At 33.2% G+C, this 21,465-nt stretch overlaps 1 protein-coding gene across 8 annotated transcripts in view; it reads left to right on the top strand.

Moving 5' to 3' along the window:
• Ndae1 (Na[+]-driven anion exchanger 1) overlaps positions 1-21,465 on the top strand; it is a 500,740-nt gene that overhangs the window by 448,661 nt on the left and 30,614 nt on the right. For 6 of the 8 annotated variants that reach the window (XM_071592114.1, XM_071592117.1, XM_071592118.1 and 3 more), the window contains exons 7-11: positions 935-1,099; positions 14,867-14,976; positions 17,164-17,349; positions 17,772-17,978; positions 18,528-18,679. In XM_071592114.1, the coding sequence (XP_071448215.1) occupies positions 935-1,099; positions 14,867-14,976; positions 17,164-17,349; positions 17,772-17,978; positions 18,528-18,679 (820 nt within the window). Of the gene's footprint in view, positions 1-934; positions 1,100-11,378; positions 11,532-14,866; positions 14,977-17,163; positions 17,350-17,771; positions 17,979-18,527; positions 18,680-21,465 lie in introns of all 8 variants that reach the window. The other 2 variants (XM_071592116.1, XM_071592120.1) reach the window with 2 other exon arrangements.

Below are 21,465 nucleotides of genomic sequence, written 5' to 3'. Positions count from 1 at the left end.
TGCAAATTTTGTATGTATGACCCACTTAGCCATCATCGACTACATAACTAAATATTTGATTGTTAAAATATTCATTTATTTATAATTAATTTGATGTATCAGCTCAATTAATAAGATACCATGTTCATTATAGTACTGGGGTATATGGTAATATGAAATGAATGTGACAGAAGATATCATTATAATTCATTTAAATTTAATGTAAATAGTATCTGCGAGCATACTACACTTTTTAGTAAATATTATTAATGTATCAGCTCAAGACAAAGAACAAGTACCTATTTAACCAAAAATTACACCACAGTTCAAGATATTATATACTTCATGTTATTTTAGTCAAATGGTTTTAAAGACAAATGTATGTTGATATAAGTTAAGCTGCACAGTGACCTCTTGATTCTGTTTTGAAATAAGCTGATTAGCGCAATCTTCCCAGTAAAACTCATACATTGTGTTCCTTTTGAACTAATATAGATTTAAGGCATGATATGTTTTCTTCATTAGATTTTGAGTTTAGGGACATTATTTCTTAAATTACAGGCATTACTTTTAAGTATTTGTAGAGCATAATGGGTTCCATAACAAGCTAGTGGTATTAACATCTGATATTTCTTGAGCCAAAATGACTAATTAAACAGTATAATATTTCCTTCTATTTATCTTTACTTTTATTTTCCAACCATTCAACTGTGTGTATGTTTTCATTTTTTGTTTCATGTTCAAAATATTTCTCTGTTCACATGTTCATATAGCTTTTTGAAACAATTCACCTCTTCATGTTCCTATATCACCTGACATTATTATTTGATACTTGATAACTTTTGAAACAGAAGAAGTTTGGGATAACTTTCAAAACATTCACTCTACTACAGCACTCAGGCAATTTTGACTGTTTTCCTGACTTTGCTCGGCTTTTATTGCAATGGGCAATCAGATTTCCAGGGATCAAAAGAGGGAAAGCAAAGCTCATCGAACCTCAAGGTGCCTTCAGGTGGTAATGGTGGAAGGGGCTCAGTGTGTCGTAGCAGCAGCTGCCCCTCACCAAGCACAGCCCTCCTGGACATCGGTGATCACAAGGGGCCTTATTTGACGGTCCCAGGTACACAATGTAACACGATCTTCACTACTTCTTCCTCTGTCCACCTAAGCCAACTCTTCTGCTAACCTCTTACATGGAGGCCCAACAAAAATCATTCAGCCCAATTGTGAAAATTGTTAGAGTAATTTATTGAACTTCAACCCTGAGTAATGTATGACAGTAGTATGCTTGTTGTATAAAACACCGTTTTACCAGTAGAAAATTATTTTTGACAATTAAAAATATTTTGTGATAAATTCTATATCAATTTCAATATCCCTTTCATTCCTATAACTTTCGCATTTTATCAATGCCAAATTAAAAAATCTTTATGCCTCCCAATCTTGAATCTTTTGAAGTTCTTGTATCATTGGAATTACTGATAAATTCAGGGTTCTGATGAAATATGAAATTTTCGAGCGATTATGTAATTATGAATGGAATTCAGCAAAAGCATAATTGTAGGTGCCAACCAAAATGCCTCTCTTTTTCTCTGGTACTCCTTAAGCATGCTTCTCATCATGGGTTGGATGCTGATTCTTCAATGTTGACCTGTCCTGGGAAACCTTCCCCTCAACTAGTAGTTGCTTGTATCTGGAGTTCCTAAGTGGACTGTAAAAAAACTGGCTGCATGTTGGGGAGCTATCTCTTCACATTCCCTCTGTGGTAGTTTACATTTCTATGTAAAATTCCCTCTCTCTGTATGGTGTTCCAAGTATATTAGTTGCTGGTGTCGGTTCAACAGTTGAGCTGTTGGTGTACCCTTACTTTTCAGCACTTGTGTCAACTTAAACTATCCACTTTGTAGTTCCAAGTTGAATGGCTTATCATTATCTTCCTATCACACATTTATTACCAAAAGAGCGTTGATATTTGTTTACACTCATTGAGAAAGTATGCTTTTTTATGTATCTAGAAATATTTATGTAAATGAAGATATTAATTAAACAACATGCGACTTTTTTAAATTGAGCATTTCATTTGTGGAATCGGTCATAGCAATGAATACTGATTTTTATTTATTTCAATAGCATTTTATTCCTTCAGGTGAACAATTCAAAATATTGTCCAAAAAACATACAATATTTTCTGGTAAAGTATAACCTTTCCAGAATTTTTTTCTCAGAGCTTTTTTATTTGGACCGCAACATTGTGTCCTCTGTGCAACAGGAGGAAAGGTCAAATCTGATGACTAATGGACCATCGCCTGAAGCAAAGATGATTTAATATTAATATTCAAGGTCACAGCAATAAAAGTTGAGGAATATAAGAAATGAGACAGTCATAATGCTTGAAGTTAGATGGATCTAGTGAGCAGGAATAAACAAGAGATAATTTTTAAGATACTTGAGTGTCAGCCTTTTAATCCAGAAGCTTGTGTTTTCGTCTCTACCTTTTATATTTCATTAATTTTTAAATTATTTTCCTCTCCCCTGTTTTGATATAAATGCTTACTTAATTGGATCTTACATATGCTGTAATTTACGAAACCGATGTAGTCATTGATGTGGATGTGTATTCATGATTATTAGAATTATATTATTTATTAAGAAAATATTAAAATTCTGTCTTATGCATTTAACTCATAAGGCCTATTAATACTGAGCTATATTTACTTGTTTAAGTCTATTAATTTTTAGCATGTATTTTCATTACTTGGACATTTTTTAAGTATTGTGTACGGTGTGTATGGCATATTATTGTGCACATACTCCTTGAGTCCTTTGCGCTGTGTACTGGAGTGGTTTGGTATACACATCTGGTTTTGGTGTAAATAAACCTCTGTAAATGTATCGTCAGAGAGGCAACTTGAAAATATCATATATGTATGTAGTTATAAATTTTATTTGATGGGAGTTTTATTAGCCATGGAAATGTAAAAGGCTGATTATTTTTTATCTATATTCTATTTACTTAATACAGCAATTAGATTGGAAGCAGTTAATTAATAGGCAAGTGATATATTTGTTCTATTTACCATCTATATGAAAATAACCCTTCCCTTTCTAAATTGAGATTAGGTACTTGCAATAATTTGCATGTAACTTTTGTTGGGAACTGAAAGGGGTAATTTTTTAAACTGCATCAATTATTTGATGTGCTGTGTTTTATCACTTCAGTTTTGGAATGCAAAATATTACTAAGTGCTGAAAATAAAATTTATGTTCATCAGATAGCCAATACTGCTGAGTCCTCCAATCAAATAACTGTTGATAGAAATCCATACATCGGTTGTTCAATAATTCCTTTGAAAATCCAAGATATTGGTATCATCAAGGCACTTCTAGTCTCAGAAAAAGTTTACTTTTCGTGAGCCTCATCTTTCATTAGACTACCGTCAAAGTTTCAGCTATTGGCATCTAATTGTTTCATGTGATAGTCGACTGAAGCCACAAACTGTTGTTTATTTAGAAAAATGGAAAGAAAATAGTTTAGTGTTGTGATGAAATACTTCTATTTAAAAAGCTTAAAACCAAAAGAGAAGAAATCCTTGGATCTTTCATTAAGTTCATGGCAGATAAACTTCTGCGTTTTCAACTGTTTACGATTGGGGAAATGATTTTAAACATGGCCGTGCATCCATAAACTCCAAACATCGTTTGGGGCATCCAGTGGGAGTGACTTCCCACATAATGATTGACTAAATCCACAATGTGGTTCAAAGTGATTGACAAATCAATATTCGCAAAATAGTTGAGGCTACAGGCATATCACAAGGTACAGTGTTTTCAATGCTTCATAAAAAAGTTGAGTGTGAAAAATTCTTGGCCCAATGGGTGCTGCGTTTGCTCTCAGTGAAGAATACATGCAATTGTGTGGTCAATTTAAAGGCTGATTTAGTGCTTTTCCATAACAATCCGCATAACTTTTTGTGTCGATACATAACTGTGGACAAAACATGGACAATTGTGGACTTGTGGACCAAGCTTTACACTACTACACTATAGAGACAAAGAAGCAGTTAAAACAGTGGGTTTTTAAAGGCATTCTGGATCTCAAGAATGTGCTGATGGTGAAATCAGCTGACAAAGTGATGGCCAATGTTTTTTGGGATGCTCACAGAATCATCTATATTGATTACTTGCAAAAAGGACAAATTATATATGCAAAGTATTATGCATCGTTATTGCACAGGTTGAGAGAAGAAATCAAGATAAAATACCCTCAATTAGCAAAGAAAAAAGTCTCTTCCTTCAAGACAGTGCACGAGTATAAACCTGTGTAGTTTCTATGGGAAAATGTATGGAATTAAAGCTTGAATTACTATCCAGCATCCATCAAATTCACTTCGTTTGGCCCCGGTGACTTTTTGATTTCAAAATGAAAAATTTGGTTCAACAGAAAACAATGCATAGTGAACGAAGAGTTCATCACCAACTCAAATGCCTATTTTAGGACCTTCAGAAATCCTGCTTTTTGGATGGCTTAAAAAAGTTCAAGGAATGCTGGGAGAAGTATATCATACTAAAAGAGATTATGTTGAAAAATAAAAAAAAATTACCCAAAATAATTTGTTTTTATATTTTTTCCTTTGGGCTTCTAGAATGACCCATGTATATAATGCATTATTTTCTCAAAAAATGGTGTTTTCCAAATCGAGGTCAAAATACTACAAGTTTTTGCTGGGATATTCTTGATATCCTGGCATATACTGAGCTGATTTTTGATTTAGATCATTTATTCTAAAAAGGATTACAGTCTGAGTCATAATAATCTGTAAAGAACAAACAATTTAGGTAATGGCAAAAAATAATATTTAATATAGTGGCAATAAATAATTATGATGAAAATACATACCCAAAATTATGTAAATCCATTAGCTTAGCTTAGCCATTTCCCTGAAGGCTTCTCTATGCTGAAGTCTCTACTTCAGCCCCCATTACATCATCATCATAGGTGAATAAATTCTCATCTTAACCTTACAGGAACCAATGATTTTTTAATGTACTTGTGACATGCAACAAAAGTGTGTGAAAGGGTAGTTATCTGCATTTAAGGATAGTGATTTGGATTAGTGGAATGTGCTGCACAACTTAAATGCCTATTTTATTTTTTTAATCTTCATATCATTGTTATTGAAAAATTAAGGAATTCAACTAAATCTGTCTCTTTCCTCAAAATTTTCTCCTAATTGTAATAATATATACAAATACTTACTATAGAATACCTCAATTGGTTATTATTCTATTGCCATCATTATGGCATCGATTATTGTGTGCATCATTATTTAATGATATTGTCTCCATCTCTGTTGTAGTGGTCAAGTTTTATATCCAATTAAGAAGGAAATGGCATCAGGCTCATATAAGAAGCAGTGTCTCTTATCTTTTGAAGCATAGTAATTTAATTTGTTTTGGTGCCTACATATGAACTGCTACTTATGTTTTTAATTCATAAAAGTTTATAGACAACTGGAAGATCTGCATCCCAAGAACTACATGCAGGGAATTTCATTGAGTTGGATGTACTTAATCTTTTAATTAATTAGGAATTTAAAAATCTTCTGTAATTTGGTTATTACATATGCGCTAGAGGAATGATGATGCATAATTGGAAACATTGTCGTTGTTTTGAAATAAAAAAAAGCTTCCTCATCTATGGCTCAAAAACTTAATGATGATCCCATTTGCCTAGTCAATGCTTTTGTTACTTTTCCATATTTTGCCTTCATGCCTTCAATTTGTCATTAATTTAAAATGTAGAATTTCCATAATAATGGCATAATTCAAAGAGAATGTATTGTATATATTTTGTGTTTAGAAGATGACTCCTGATTTGCAAAGTAGATTTTTTTTAATTGCATTTTCTCTTAGCAGTTACAGTGAAACCTCAGGCTTATATTCTTGAACGAATAAAATAATATTTAATTACCATCAGTCAATAACTTTGGTGTTACTTAATATTATTTACAAAAGCAACTCTGGAAAAACAAAAGCATACAATTTCCCACAGTTCAGATCCTTCAAGGTAAAAAAATGATAAAAATCATCTCATAATTGCCATGGCATGATGAGTTTTATGTTAATTCTGAGTTCAGGACCATAAATGTGATGTTTTGATTGCTTTGATTTAGATGGATACCACCAGTCTAGACCATAAAATATTACATAAAATCGGGACGAATGAATTCAAAGCCTCTCTGTTATTCAAAATGCACCTGAATTTTGGAAGCTTTTAAAATTCAGAACTTCGATTTTTGAAATGAATAATGATGCTGATACAATTTGGAAAGTATTACATTGGTAAATTTCCAGAAAAAAAGCTTTTATTCACTGACATAACATCATTAGCAAGAAATATTATTTTCTAGAAGTCATTTCAATGAAAAATGGAACCTGATATACATAAGTAGTTTGAATGTCCACCTAGGTTCCCATTTTACAAGACTTAGGGCAATAAAGTTTTTGTTTTACTGCTTCCTTTGCAATGAAACTATCAGGTTAGTAACCCTCTCTAGCCAATGCCTTGATGGTCAACTCATCCATTGCCCTCAGGATGTCATTGCCAATTTGTTTTGTGTGGCTTACTGTAGTGTGTGATCAGGCGTTTCCTTGTTGGTCAATGCCCAATGTCTTGGAATGACATCATGTTTGACTGATAATTGGCTCTTATTTTCTAAGTTTACTGAATCATTTGGAGAACAGGCATTTACATTTGTTGAGTGTATATTTGGAATCTCTACTGAAGTTGTTTTTCTCTCATCTTTGTTAATGTTGAAATTGTTTTTTTTTCCCCTGACTGCTTCCGTCATGAGTCTGTCCCAGTAGCCATTGAAGCAGCAGAGCATTACTGGGACTGGCTGATGGAAGAAGTAATCAAAACTCACTTGGAGAAAAATCACTTTAATACAGCTATCTGATATGCTTAACAAAGCTTAAATGAAGCTTAACCTAAAATAATCCAGCAAACTCAGAAATAAAAAGAAGTGATTCCTGAGCAATCGGAAGCCAGGTGTAGACAAAAAACATCCACCTAGCAGGTGCTGTTACAATATTATTTACAGATCAAAATATGAATACATCATGTGTAACCCTGCCGGTGGGGGAGATCCCATCCTCTATCAACACTTATTTTGATTCTTTGGCCACCCAGAAGTCTACCACTTAATTTTACCAGGATTTGGTCTAATTTCACATATTATTGCACAAGAAAGAGGAAAAAAAGAAACATTTGGAGAAATAGGAATAACTTATGCTAAAATTGCAATTGTAGTTATAGGATTTGTTGTATGAGCTAATCGCATATTCACAGTAGGAATAGATGTGGCCCAAATGAGCATATTTTGCATCAGCAACAATTTAATCGCAGTACCAACAGGTATTAAAATTTTTAAATGAATGGGCCTCTGAAACAGTGAACATTGGCAATATTAGACCTGATACAAAGGGAAACCTGTGATGAAGTCATTGAAATAATACACTGGGAAAGCACCAGATCACAGTACTCATTTGTTTATTGATTTCTTGCTTGATATCTTTGGGCCTAAAAGGGCTTAAGTTTTGCACACAGATTCATGCCTAGTATTATTTATTCAGGAAACTTTTACCATAAATATAACTTTCTAAAATATGAACTCCAGGTAATAATTATGTTCTAAATGATTTCTAAACAATGTATTTGTCATCATACATGCTCGATTGTTCACACAAAAGAAGAAAGTAACGTTTTACTAATCTGGGCAGAAGTCAGACATGCCATGCGGGCTTGTGAAGGTGTTATGAGGGGCAGTAGTGCTATACTCTTCTGAAAAATATGTTATAGTTGAAAATAATTATAATATTCCAATGAACATTCCAGATTTTTATTTGAAATTCAAATTAAATATTGCTACATGAAATATAATTCACATGTTCATTTAAACACTGCCCATTTGGCAGTCGCAACACATGTGTTTAAAAATCCTGGCTAATTCTTTCCATCCAAATTGGTGATTCTCCAAATACCAAGGTACTGAAGAGCCTTGATAAAATGTGAAGACTTAATGAAGTGAATTCAAAGTTCTCAGACAAAAAGTCAGTAAAGAAAGGATACTTGCACACCTGTGGACTAATGCTGAATCTTCTCCCTCTGTGTTTAAATAATTTGACAGATAAATAATTTGTCAGGGTTATCACAATGAACTGGCATCATGACCACTTTTTTCTTTGAGTTATTAAATACCAAATCAATGTTCTGAGAAGTTCTAAGGAAGAAAGAAAATTTTCCTAATATTCTTTAACATCTTAGCAACATCAGCAAATATAGGTGTAATATAATTCAAAATTTTAATTTAATATTAATGTGCAGAGAATGGCTACAATCGTGAGTTGGGTTTTTACACCTGAAAAGTTCCAAAGAAAAGTAGCAATATTTTCTTAAGCTAAGTTTTCTTGTATTTCCATAAAAACTGTTAGATTAGTTACCTCACTAATGAAAAAGGATAAAAGAAATGGAGTAGTACCATTAAGTTTCCATTATCATTGTTTGGTTCAAAGGTACTTGTCATTTCCTGCTGACTTAATTTTGGAGAAAATCTGCATTATATTTTATTTGAATAAGTTTAATTTACATTCAAATCAAATCCTCTTACACTTTGAAGCTCCAATGCATCATATGGAGTCATTAGAAGACTTTGGCGATCAATGGTGTCCAAGATTAGAGGGAGAAAATGCTTCTTGGTATTATATGAGTCAAAAGCCTGAATACTGTAGATTTTACCTAACTAAGACAATCAATGCCCCCTTATAATTCAGATTAGCTATGGTTTACAGTATGTACTCAAAATGTAAATTACCTGGAAGACTAAGCTTTTCTCCAAGGGGTGCTGAGTGTTAAATTTAATCCCCATAATAGGTTTCATTGTTGATATGTTATTACCAAAGAGTTTGTAATTATAAGTCAAAATCACCTTGGTTAATAATATTTAATGAATCAGAGACATTGAGAATTGACATTGAAACATAGGTAGATAACATTATATTTTGTTGGCATAGTAGTAAATAAACATGTAAAAAAAGTTCTTTTCTGAATATTAAGCACAAAACCCAGTTATTACTGAGTAACTTAACAATGAAATTTCTCTTTTTTCCTAGACAAGTATTTATTATAGTGAATCAGCTTCCCCCCTTTCATAAGTTTGCCAAAGTTGAGACACTGTTTTATGCCCATAAATGACAGAATCACCCAATTTCATTAATATTCTAATGAACAAAAACTTATGAGTATTGTCCCTCATTATTATTTCTAGTATTCACAATGCTGCTTGACACCATCACCCAAAATTGATATTCCTCTCTTTATTTATTTAGCTAAAACTGTGTGATAACTCTTTTCATGAATTAAAACACCCCCTTCGCCGAATTTTTCTAAAGTTAACAGTGAAGTAAAATGGTCCCTCAGCCATAAAAATCTACCCCTTTTCATCAAAACCTTTTGTTCTGTATTCAAGAAATATTAACAAGAATTGCTTGCTTTGTAGTATAGAATCAGTTTTAAAATGTTAGTATTTATTCAAATTTAATAATTTATATGTACAACATTAATCACAGTCCCATTTTCTTTTAAATCAAAAATTAAATTGCAGAATTGAATTAATGTGCAGTATTAAAATGAATTATAAAAATATTGTTGACCTCTACGTTATATGTATATGTATATATATATATACATATATATACATATACATACATATATATATATATATATATATATATATATATATATATATATATATATATATATATATATATACATATATATATACATATACATATATATACATATATATATATATATATATATATATATATATATATATATATATATATAGATATATATATATATATATATATATATATATATATATATAAATATGCTTTCATAGACGTAACACGGAAGTGCCGAATAGTACAATACACAGTAACACATAATATAGAAACACAAAAAAAGAGAACACTCACACGTATTTTCTTGATATTTCGACGGAAACAATCCGTCTTCCTCTGAAGATATAGAATTAATCTTCTTTGGGGATTACCTCTATATTTTCAGAGGAAGACGGAGTGTTTCCGTCGAAATATCAAGAAAATAGGTGTGAGTGTTCTCTTTTTTTGTGTTTCTATATTATGTGTTACTGTGTATTGTACTATATATATATATATATATATATATATATATATATATATATATATATGTGTGTGTGTGTGTGTGTGTGTGTGTGTGTGTGTGTGTGTGTGTGTGTGTCTGCATCAACACAACTTATCTGATAGTCCAAATACTTGTTAATACTATAAAAACAACCCTGTACTGAGTACGGGTAAACATTTTTTTGTAAATAACCAATCTTTCTTCATTTTTAATACATATTGGCAGGTGATTATACAATCTTTTAAAAACTTATAATTAAAAAATCTGTCTTTGGTGGCTTAGGACAAATTTTGTGATCGAACTCATCACTTATCAGGTAGAATTCTCACAATGTTATAGGACAAACTAGAGAGAGATAGACCACAATACAAAGTCTTGGAAACATCTTGGCTTACAGTAAGCATTAAAAAAGAAAGCATAAAATAGTGTGATCAGTTATTTTCATAAATATGTAATGTATACATTGAAAACATTGTCATGTCCCCATCATAGCCCTGCATTAGTACTTTCTATTATTAATGTCTTTAGGTACCATTATATGGAATCATCAGGGGTACCATATATGGTATTATTTGGGAGATTGATGCAATTTTCCCTCAGCAACAATTTTCAGCTGCCCGGGGGATAAATGACTCAGTTTCCTTAACTATGTGTCTTCTGATAAAGGTTACTGATAAAGGTAAAATATCATATAAGAAGAATATAATTCTGTTTATCTAACAAGTATCTATATGCCCAGGTTGGAACTGTGTGAGTTCCATGTTTATTTTGCTATAAAAATTCTATTATCATTTTACTTTTAAGTAAATGATTGAAAACCCTTACAAAATAGGTAAATAATAATATAATAAATGTATTGGTGTACTTTTTTTAATATGATATAGATATTTTAAATGTAAATTCTAGTCAAATTATTTGGACTATTAGGAACCTAAATGTTGATTTACAACTGTCTATATGTGGTTTAAAATCAGGATAAAGTGCATAATGTTGGATGCTCACTTCTAAAATGTATTGGTTTCAGTAGGCAGCAACCCATAATGATTAAGTTACTTGGATTCTCAGGTCTGTTCATTCCTTTAAATTTGAGGGAGTTCTGACTTGGCAGGTTAATCCTCTCTCCTCTCCACCCCAATGAAACCCTACCCATTTGCCAAAAACCGTTTATCTGCAGTGGAGGACTCGGGCCCCCCAAGTGCTCCCCAGCTAACAACACAAGCACCACATCTTCCGTCAAACACCAACACCATATCCAGCCCTCTCACCCCAGGTGCCACGAGCGAGCCCCCCAAGTTTGGACGCTTCCTTTCACTCCCGAGTGGTGCTGGTAATCTGGAAACTAGTGCTACTTTTCTTTTTTATTTCCTTTTTAAATCCATTTGATCCTCTCTCCATTGACCCTAGTTCCTATTGTATGTTAATCCAGCCCATTGAATTGCAACTACTTTCTTATTACCTCCTTGCATTCATCCATACTTCTTTTCCACGTTCCCACAAAGCAAGCAGTGGGGCACTAAAATTGTAACCTCAAGAGTTCCTCTACTGTCTGATGAATGAATCCAGACTACCTTTTGTTCTTGTTGCCTATTATTCTTTTGGCAATTACCTTTGTGAATTAGAAAATAATATTAATAATTGTTGTTTGCCATTACTTTTGTAGAATAGGTTTCATCTGCGAATGATTTCATGTTGTTTATGATTGAAGTTTTGAAATATCTGGTTGTTTGTCATGTAAGCAAAATTTCCAGCTTCGGTTACATTCCCGAATATGTGATAGAATTGATTTAACCAAATTGAAGAGCATGTTTCCCTTATTTAGAATAATCCAAGGGCTTCATGTTTAGAAAAAAAATAGATAAGAGAAATATATGATATTCATTGGCATCAAATAAGAAAACATTTTATAGATGTATTTAAACCACCTAACTTTCAGCTCCATTTTTGAAAGTATTTAACTATGTTTTATCAATGCTAACGACTGAAGCTGCTATTCTTTTTGTTTTCATGTGTGATTTTTAGATTGCTCAACCTTTACAATCCAGTGTGGAATGGTAGGCTTATTTAATACCATGTTTTTATGTGTGTGTGAGTGAGTGTTCACAATTTTATTTTCAAACTGATTGAACATGGTTTTATTTTAGTATATAGTTTATCTACATTTTTTGAACTTTTTTAATCGATTATGAAATAATTTTACAAGTTAATAAAGTAAATTATTTGTTGTCCAGCACATTACTTTATGTCTTTTTCAATTTTTGTACATTAAATCTTAGTGATTATTGTGAATACCTCACTTCAGCATGATTAATGCAGAATTTAAATTTTTTCATGGCAATATTTTGCTTGGCTTATTCCAAATTTTCATATTTTACAGCATATAATATGTTCCCTTTTTTCATCCAGGAAAATTCTTTTGGGAAAACAATGGTTGGTTTTGATTCTTACTGATCTGCATAAATATCAAGATATATATACATGTATGAGAAACATCAGATATTAGTATCAATATAAAAGAAGTAGAATATTGTAACATGGTGCATAAAATATAATTTGAAATTTAAACAAACTTCATGAAAGAAAATATTCAGTAGTTACTGTGGAAGAATAAATTATTTGATAAATGAGTTTTAGTGATTTTTTGAACAGTTATCTAGCAATAAGAAGTATCTTTTATGCTGCAAAATATGGTTGTTATTTTTGGTGAATGTGGTTAATTATTTTTTAATATCAGAATCAATCATTATAAATGCACTCTTTATATCTTTATGTATTTAGGTAGATGGTTCTATCCTATAGCATAGCCAAAATAAAATATGAGAACAATTTATATAGATAATTTCTACAAGTTCATCTAATGGCACCTTGGAATAGCATGTTTATGATTTTACTTAATCGTGTTAACTTTTATAGTAGGTTTACTCATGTAACATTTAAATACATCATATCTCAGTGCTAACCTATTCATTGTGTTAATTTGAAGAGAATAAGAAATCTATTTAGACTGTGGAATTTATTTACATATGTACTTGTCTATTTGACCATCACATGAGTGATGCACAATGGTTTCTCCTTAGATGTTTACTTCAAATGTACATCAATATAAGTATTTATTGCATTAGTTCTTATTTTTCAAATGCTTAACTATTTATGTATCATTATAGCAAATTCTCTTTTCTAAAATTGTTTAACTGCTTTCCAGTAGTTTCCCCAAAACCCTGGCTTTTCCAAACCTTCTAACAATGTAACACAAGATTCCATTTCCCAACTTTTTTTTATTTTATTGAACAGAAAAGCAGATGTAATAATTATGTGAGTATTGCACCAAGGTATCTTTGAGTTCATATTTAAATGAAATTGAGTTTTAAAATATCATGTACATAATCTGGTATGTGAATAGCAGTGATTTTTTACTGCAGTAATAATGCATGGTGCATTTTTATGGCATCAAATAAAAATCATATCCTTTCCCATAAAATAACTTTCTGCATTTATAATACATGTCAGCAAAGGGATAAATTGTGAATCAATATTGGGAGATTGAATGATTATTATAATTATTGAGCATTATATAGATAAACGTTTTTCAAGCTTTGTGTTGGGAATGTATTACTAGAATTATGGAATAAATTATATACATATATTTTCTATTGAAAAAATTTTGAGTTTTTGAATGTATGGATGAAGTGTCATCCATGAACATTCATGCCCATTGAAACTCCTTCTTTTTCACCATGAAAATTTCCAATTAAGAAAAGGGAAATTGTGAATATTTTTTAGCCACTACAACTACATGTTTTGAAAAACTATTAATCTGCACATGGTCAATCTTTTTGATATTTTATAGTAAATCACAAGTATAGTTTTAAAGTTTAAATAATAATGCTAAATCATTTACATGAAAAGGTGCTTTTTATATTTTTTCATAATTACAATACCTTGCATGAGCATGTTCAATGGTAGTAAAATGCCAGTAATATATTTGCATGTTAAAATTTCATTTTTTTCTGGGCGAGTCTCATACTTAGTTAAAGTTTTCCATGCATGAAGTTATTATTAGCCTTGCCTCTACTTAAAACTGTCTAGTGGTACTTCCCTCAAGTTCCTATTTTTTTATGGGCATGGTCTTATCTACACCTATTACTAAAATTCTGTGTGTCAATATATTATATCTAATTTTGCTTTTTGATGTAATGTGATGGGAAAATATAGTGTGTGATTGTGTTAAAGGATATATTCTATTAAATTTTGGACACGACCAAAAATTCTTTCAAATGCAGTGTTCAAGTAATTTATATTAGCCTTATATGCTGTTTTTTTAAGTGAATTTAATATGCATATTTTCATTTTCCTAAAACATTCCAAATGTTTTAACATTATTTCTTTTGCGTGCAGATAAGTTTGTCAAGCATATTCCATTATTTCACTTACAAGTGATTGAAGTTATACCAATATTTTTATCCTAATAAATTGATGTTATTTTCAGTTTAATTTGAGAGTTTTCAATTTTCCTCTGTAAATAGTTAAAGATTTAGTTAATTAAAATAATTTTCAAAGGATTTAACCTAAGGTGTGTCCACTTTCATATTCAGTGAAACTAAAACACTGCCTTGTTATTTCTTAGCTAGTTATTATTTTAAACTAACCATATAAATTTCCAAACAGGTGGTCCTCCACCTAATGAGGGTATGGATCGCAGTCCAAGTTCTGCTTCAATCTGCCGCAATCACAGTTCAGCAGCTCTAGGTGATATGAATGGAGAACTTCATCCAAAGGTAATTAGTAGAATGGTGACTTTTATTTAGCAAAAAACTACTGTAAGATTTGTATTTATGAAAATCAATATCCTCATTACTCCCTTTTAAGTTAAGACCTTACTTTTAAAGTTTGCGTATGCTACCAAGTTTGCTCATCCAATTACACAGAGTATGTTTTAATCTTCATGCTCAGGGCCGGATTAAATGCTACTTTTTTAAACAAAAATATGGAAAAAAAATAATTTAATGCATCAAAATGCATATTACTAATGTATTTTATTCAGTATTTAAAAATATTGAAGGGACAATAAATATACGTTTTGAAATACAAAATGCATATTGAATTCTTCTCTCCTAATGTAAATTTATAATTTTCATACCCATGTACATTGAATAAATCAATCACACACAACAGTACTTACTCAGTTCACCATGTATATAACTTAAAAGTGCTTACATAGTGAAAAATTAACATTAACACATGTACCTGCATAAAAAAGCACGTGACAACAAGGCTTAGGTAGTACACTGCCTTACTACTTTTATGTACATAATACCATAGAGTAACCAAGAATGGAGTGCTCACAGAATAGACGTTAAGGGAAACATGTGAGTTGTAAAATTTTTCTGACAAAAGATGATTCTTTGTTCGAGAACATTAGTTAAGCGGTGTACTAAAATGATCCTAATCAAATTTCTTTGGTTATATTTGGGAGAATCTTGTCTCTTTCCTTCCTCCACCACCCCCTTTAGTTTGCCCATCCTTACTGCACTTCTTAAGGATAGCTGACTTGTTGGAATGATAATGTTAGTTTTGATAGCAGGAGCAGAAAAACTCAACCAGTCATTCTTTCCATACAGACTGCTTCCAAATCATGTCATCTTCCAAGCACTGGAGCACTGGGTAGTGTTAGTTCATTATGGTAAGGCCAATTGTGGAATGTTGCAGTAGTATGCAAATGTATGTAATTGGAGTTTGTAGATTTAATGACGACAAAAATATGGTAGCAAATGCAGTGCATATGTAATTATTTACTAATATAGAATATAGTCGAGCAAAATGGTGACTGGAGGACACAACTCACATTATAGACAATATTTAAAAGGACATGCACCACTTTTACACCAGGTTAAAACCTTAATTTTGTAGGCATAGGGTAAATTCATTGATTAAAGTGGAGTAAAAATTGAGTAAATTATGTTTGCACCAAAGGTGCATTTTTTGTTCGAAAAGATTTTAAGGCACAAAAAAAATCACCCTTATCACTCCTGTGATGTTTTTTGTGAGAAATAAGTCTCATTTTTTCATTTGATTTTATTTTAATAGGAACTACTCATTCACTGCTATTTTTATTCTAGCAGATACAAATCAGCATTTAATTTAGGAATCCATAATATTCATTGTTGGGTTGTGGTAGTCCAGCAGATAGCTCTCCAAGAAGGATGAATAGGGATTCAATAGATATTATATAGAATAGATATTCTCCCTAGGGAATATTATTGGCTGTAATGAAATTCAAAATAAATATTAATTATGTGAACAAACTAATTTTAAATATCTATTTTTTCCCAATGCAAAAGATTATCTACTGCAAAGTGCATTTTAGTTCCTGATATTTATATTGCGACAATTTCATAGGCATATCAGCCTATCAGAAAGCCTTCTGATCGGAAAATGACCTAAATCTGACTGAAATACCTGCAAACATATCATCTCAACAGATGGACCAGCAGTGAAGAAAATCCAAGAGATCTTATTTATCATTTTTAGATTTTAGTTACTCTCTTTTCTTTATTCATGAAAATGAAGAAAAGAATCCTTATATTATGACTGACTACTTTAAATAAAACTAAGTTGGTAAACACTTAAAATATTTTGATTTGATGAAAGACTTATAATAATCTAACATGATGCATTTTATTATTGGCTCCAATGTTTAGTTTAATTTTTGTTCCATAGAACTAATTACTATGATTAAGGGTGAGCATTGTGGATAGAATCCCACCTATCTTTTCTCACCATGCTTTTTCTCTTATCCTGTTGCTTGACTGTGTGAAATAAACTTTGCTTGGCTGTGTGAAATGAACTTAAAGCTTGAAAGTGTTATTTTAGCCATCATCTTTATTTCATTAGAGATTTCATAATTTGTTCATCTATGTAAAAATAATGATGTTATTCATAAAATGATTTATTCTTTCCCTCAGGGTAATATCCACTTCATGAGAAAGATTCCACCTGGTGCTGAGGCATCTAATATACTAGTGGGAGAAGTAGATTTCCTAGAAAAAACCCTCTCTGCTTTTGTCCGTCTGAATACTGCCACCATTCTTGGAAACCTGACAGAAGTTCCAGTTCCTACAAGATTTCTCTTTATTCTTCTTGGGCCGCAGGTGAGATTCCCTTGAAATATTTTTGGAATTAGTGAGAACCTATGTGAAAAATATTCCTAAAATGAAAAAATGGATTAAAATGGGTCCATCATTGTATTTTAAGGTAGCCATTTATTTTTATTTCCTTTTTCCATTACTCTACCACAATTTTAAGGTTGCATTCCTCTAAACTCACTTGAATGTTGAATTTTCAGACGTAAAGACATTTTCAGGTCCTCGAGGCACTTTTCTAAACTGTACTAAACATTGATGTTATAATTTTAACTTGAGCTCAATATATGACCGTCATTCCTAAGTAGTGTGTTAAAAATTGATCATTCATCAGTAAAAAATCCATCAGAAAATTTTAAAGTAAAGATTGTATTTACATTCAAAGGATACTTTGAATCATTACTAGAGGTCCTATTATCTTTTCCTTTCAGGGCACTACTTCTGGGTTCCATGAAATAGGGCGAGCCATGGCCACACTTATGTCTGATGAAGTGTTTCATGATGTGGCATACAAAGCTCGCAACCGAGACCACTTGCTGGCGGCAATTGATGAATTTCTTGATGCTGTCACTGTGTTACCACCTGGGGAATGGGATCCCACCATCCGCATTGAGCCACCGGCAGCCATTCCCTCACAAGTAAATCAATTTCTTTTTCAAGTTTTGTTGTTTTGTTTTACTATCCAATTCATCATGGAGACCAATGTTGGAAAAAAACTTAATCAGCATCATTAAATATATTCTTCAATTTTAACATGTTATTTGATGTAGCATAGTCTGTTGAATGGTTGTAAAGTATTTCACGATGGTGAAATGCTGAATACCTAGATTTCATTTTTTCAAATATAATGGTGTCATTCCTACCACCATCATATTTAGAACTTGATCAATGCTTTTAATCAATCAATTCTTCAATTTTTTCAATATGCAGAGTCTCTTTAAAATTACTTTCAACACAGACTGTTGGATATTTCTAATGCTAAAAAGAAACTGCAAGGTTGTCAATTACTAGAAAAGCCATAACAATAGACTGTGAGCTCATGATTTAGAGCTGCTGCAGAATAATTTTGTCTCAAATTCACTTCTGCTAATGACATGTGCTCATGGATAAAACTTGATAATATGAGATATGTCATCATACTTCTTAAAGCTTCACAACTTTGAATTAAACTATTGTTGTATTTATAGGATCCAAGGAAACGCCCTCCAGAAAAGCCAAATAAAGATGACTTGGGACATGAAGAAGAAGATGAGCAAAAGCAGCGGGAAGAATCTGGACTCTCCAGGACTGGTGTGCTTTTTGGGGGTCTAGTAAATGATATCAAAAGGAAGGTGCCTTGGTAAGTTCCCATTTTTATATTACATTTCCTAAAAAAAGCTACTAATATTGATTTGGAGTGTTATCCATCAGAAATATTTCTAACTCTGTTTTCTTGTTTTTTATGCAAATATCATAGAGTCCATAGGATAACTGGAAGACTGTATCTTTTGTTCCTACTTATGTGTGTTGTATATGTGTAATCAAGTTGCTGTTGTTTTGTACAAGGTTGGTAACATTGTCTCTTTTGGGCTGGCTTGAGCGATGTTTGTATGTGTTTGCTTTTGTTTTTGTAGAATAAAAGTAGGAAGTCGTTTTTTTTAAACGTCACTTCCGGCCCCACATTAAGTTGAACATGTCGTCTCAATAATTGCTAAAGATCCTAAATCCTGTTTCGTCACCAAGCTGCAAGAAGATCACAACAGGTTATGGGCCCAGAATGTGGAAATAGGAGTGTGAGATCAGTTTGCATGAGATAATTAGGTTCAATTAAACTGATTCCGGCCTTGTAGTCAACCGAGCTGTACTCGTAAATTGTTGCCTCGTGTTTGGATGACAAGTACAATGGAATCAAATGTCATCAACAACATCACGTACGGAGGTTCATTGCCTCAAATTGATAAATTGCGAGGATCGGTGAATTACGAGCAGTGGAAAATGGACGTGGAAATGTACTTGCTTCACGAAGACCTTTGGGACTACGTGGAGAGTGAAGTAGCAATGGACGCGTCAGCTCATGAATGAAAGCAGTCACAGCGAGCAAGGGCGAAAATATATTTGCTACTAGAACAAGGACCGAAAATGGAAGTCATGGAGTGCAAGACGGCCAAAGGTATGTGGGACAAGCTGCAGCACACCTATGAAGATAAGGGTGTGAACAGGCATGTCGCCCTTATAGACCAGCTGTTCGACATCAATTTGGGAACGTGCACAAATATGGAGGACTATGTTCAACGTTTCACAACAGTCGATGCGAAACTAAAAAGCATTGGCAAGAAGATTGACGACGAGCTGCTCGCGGTTTTGATGCTGCGGGGCCTGACGGTTGAGTACAGACCGTTTCGAATGGCTCTAGAGAATACAGTCACAGGGGTCATCAAGTCTGACCTAGTGAAGCAGAGGCTACTGCAGGAAGGGTACAAACGGGCCACAGATTCCAAGGAGCAGCAGGTTGTATTCTATGCCAAGCGGAACCAGAGGCATCAGGGAGAGTGCTCATCGTCCTCGGAGCAGAGTTCGAGTACGTCCGGGGCCAGAGGTAAGCAGAACAAGAAGTCCACCTTCGATCCGAGAAAGGCCAGGTGCTTTAAGTGCGGAGTGATCGGGCACATCAAGAGCGATTGTCCCGAGGAAGGGGCAAAGGTGTCGTGCGGGAACAGCAAATCAAGTGGTGGTGCCAAGAAAGGGAATCCAGTTGCCTGGTTGACAGCCCTTCGTTGTGAAGTGGGGAGTCATAAATGGTACATTGATTCTGGGGCGAATTCCCATATGGCAAGAACTACGGAGTACTTTTCAGATTTTCGACCAGATGCAAGTGACGAAGTAACAGTTGCTAACCATGACAAAATCAAAGTGTCAGGTATTGGTAGTGCATCAATGGATTTGATTCAGGGAAGTACTGCCACCATATCAAATGTTAATTATGTGCCAGATCTTTCAACTAATTTGTTGTCTGTAAATAGGTTAGTGCAAAAGGGTACTGCTGTTTTATTTGATTCATCTGGGTGCAAACTATTTGATGCTGAAACTTTACATGTAAAGGGAGTCATTCAAGCCTCGGGAACAGAGGAGAATTGGTTGTACAGTCTAGATTTAAAACAGTGTACCTCAGGTGACAATGTTGTCAGGGAGGGTGCTGTGGGATTAGCTGCAACTACTGAAGGGAATCATTCTCAGCTATTATGGCACAGAAGGTTAGCGCACTTGGGGCATAAAAATATGCAGACATTAAGGGGGCGTGCCAGTGGTCTGGATTATCCATGTAATAAGCCTCTTCAACCGTGTGGGGCATGTGTAGAAGGAAAGCTTGTTAAAAAACCTTTCACTGTGGGACCGAGAACGGAAAGGGTGAGTGAAAAGCTGAGTTTGGTGCACTCAGACCTGTGTGGTCCAATGGACCCTCCTGGCAATAGGGGAGAACTGTACATGCTCACATTTATTGATGATTGCACTAGAAAAATTTTTGCCTTCTTCATTAAAGGCAAGGAAACACATGTTATCCTAGAATGTTTCGTAACCTTTAAGGCTAGGGTAGAAAATGAAACGGGGAACAGGATTAAGTGTTTGCGGATGGATAATGGTAGTGAGTACATGGGGCGGGCTCTGCAAGAAGAGCTTAGAGCAAAGGGAATAAAACATGAGACAACGATACCATATAATCCTGAGCAGAATGGGCTAGCTGAAAGGGCAAATCGCGTCATTATAGAGAGGGCTAGATGCATGTTATCCGAGTGCAAGTTACCTAAGAGCTATTGGGTTGAAGCATGTAAAACAGCTGTGTATTTAAAGAATAGAGTACCAGCTAAGGGAATTGGGAATGAATTACCTGAGGAGAGATGGACAGGTCATAAGGTTGACCTTAGTCATTTGAGGGTGTTTGGTTGTATTGCCTATGCTCATGTGGCCAAGGCCATGAGAAAAAAACTAGATGCCACATCCAAACGGTATTACTTTGTCGGATATTGTGAGGAATCCAAAGGTTATCTCCTGGCGAATCCTGAAAACATTGGACGAGTAACAAAAGCGAGGGATGTAGTGTTTTTTGAGGACAGTTTCAGGGAAGAGCATTTAACTGGGAAAACATTGAGG

The sequence above is a fragment of the Hetaerina americana genome, unplaced genomic scaffold (genome assembly GCF_022747635.1).
Source record: "Hetaerina americana unplaced genomic scaffold, ioHetAmer1.1.p SCAF_5, whole genome shotgun sequence".
NCBI classification, from domain to species: Eukaryota; Metazoa; Arthropoda; class Insecta; order Odonata; family Calopterygidae; genus Hetaerina; species Hetaerina americana.
This window is presented reverse-complemented; position numbering and strand designations above follow the sequence as displayed.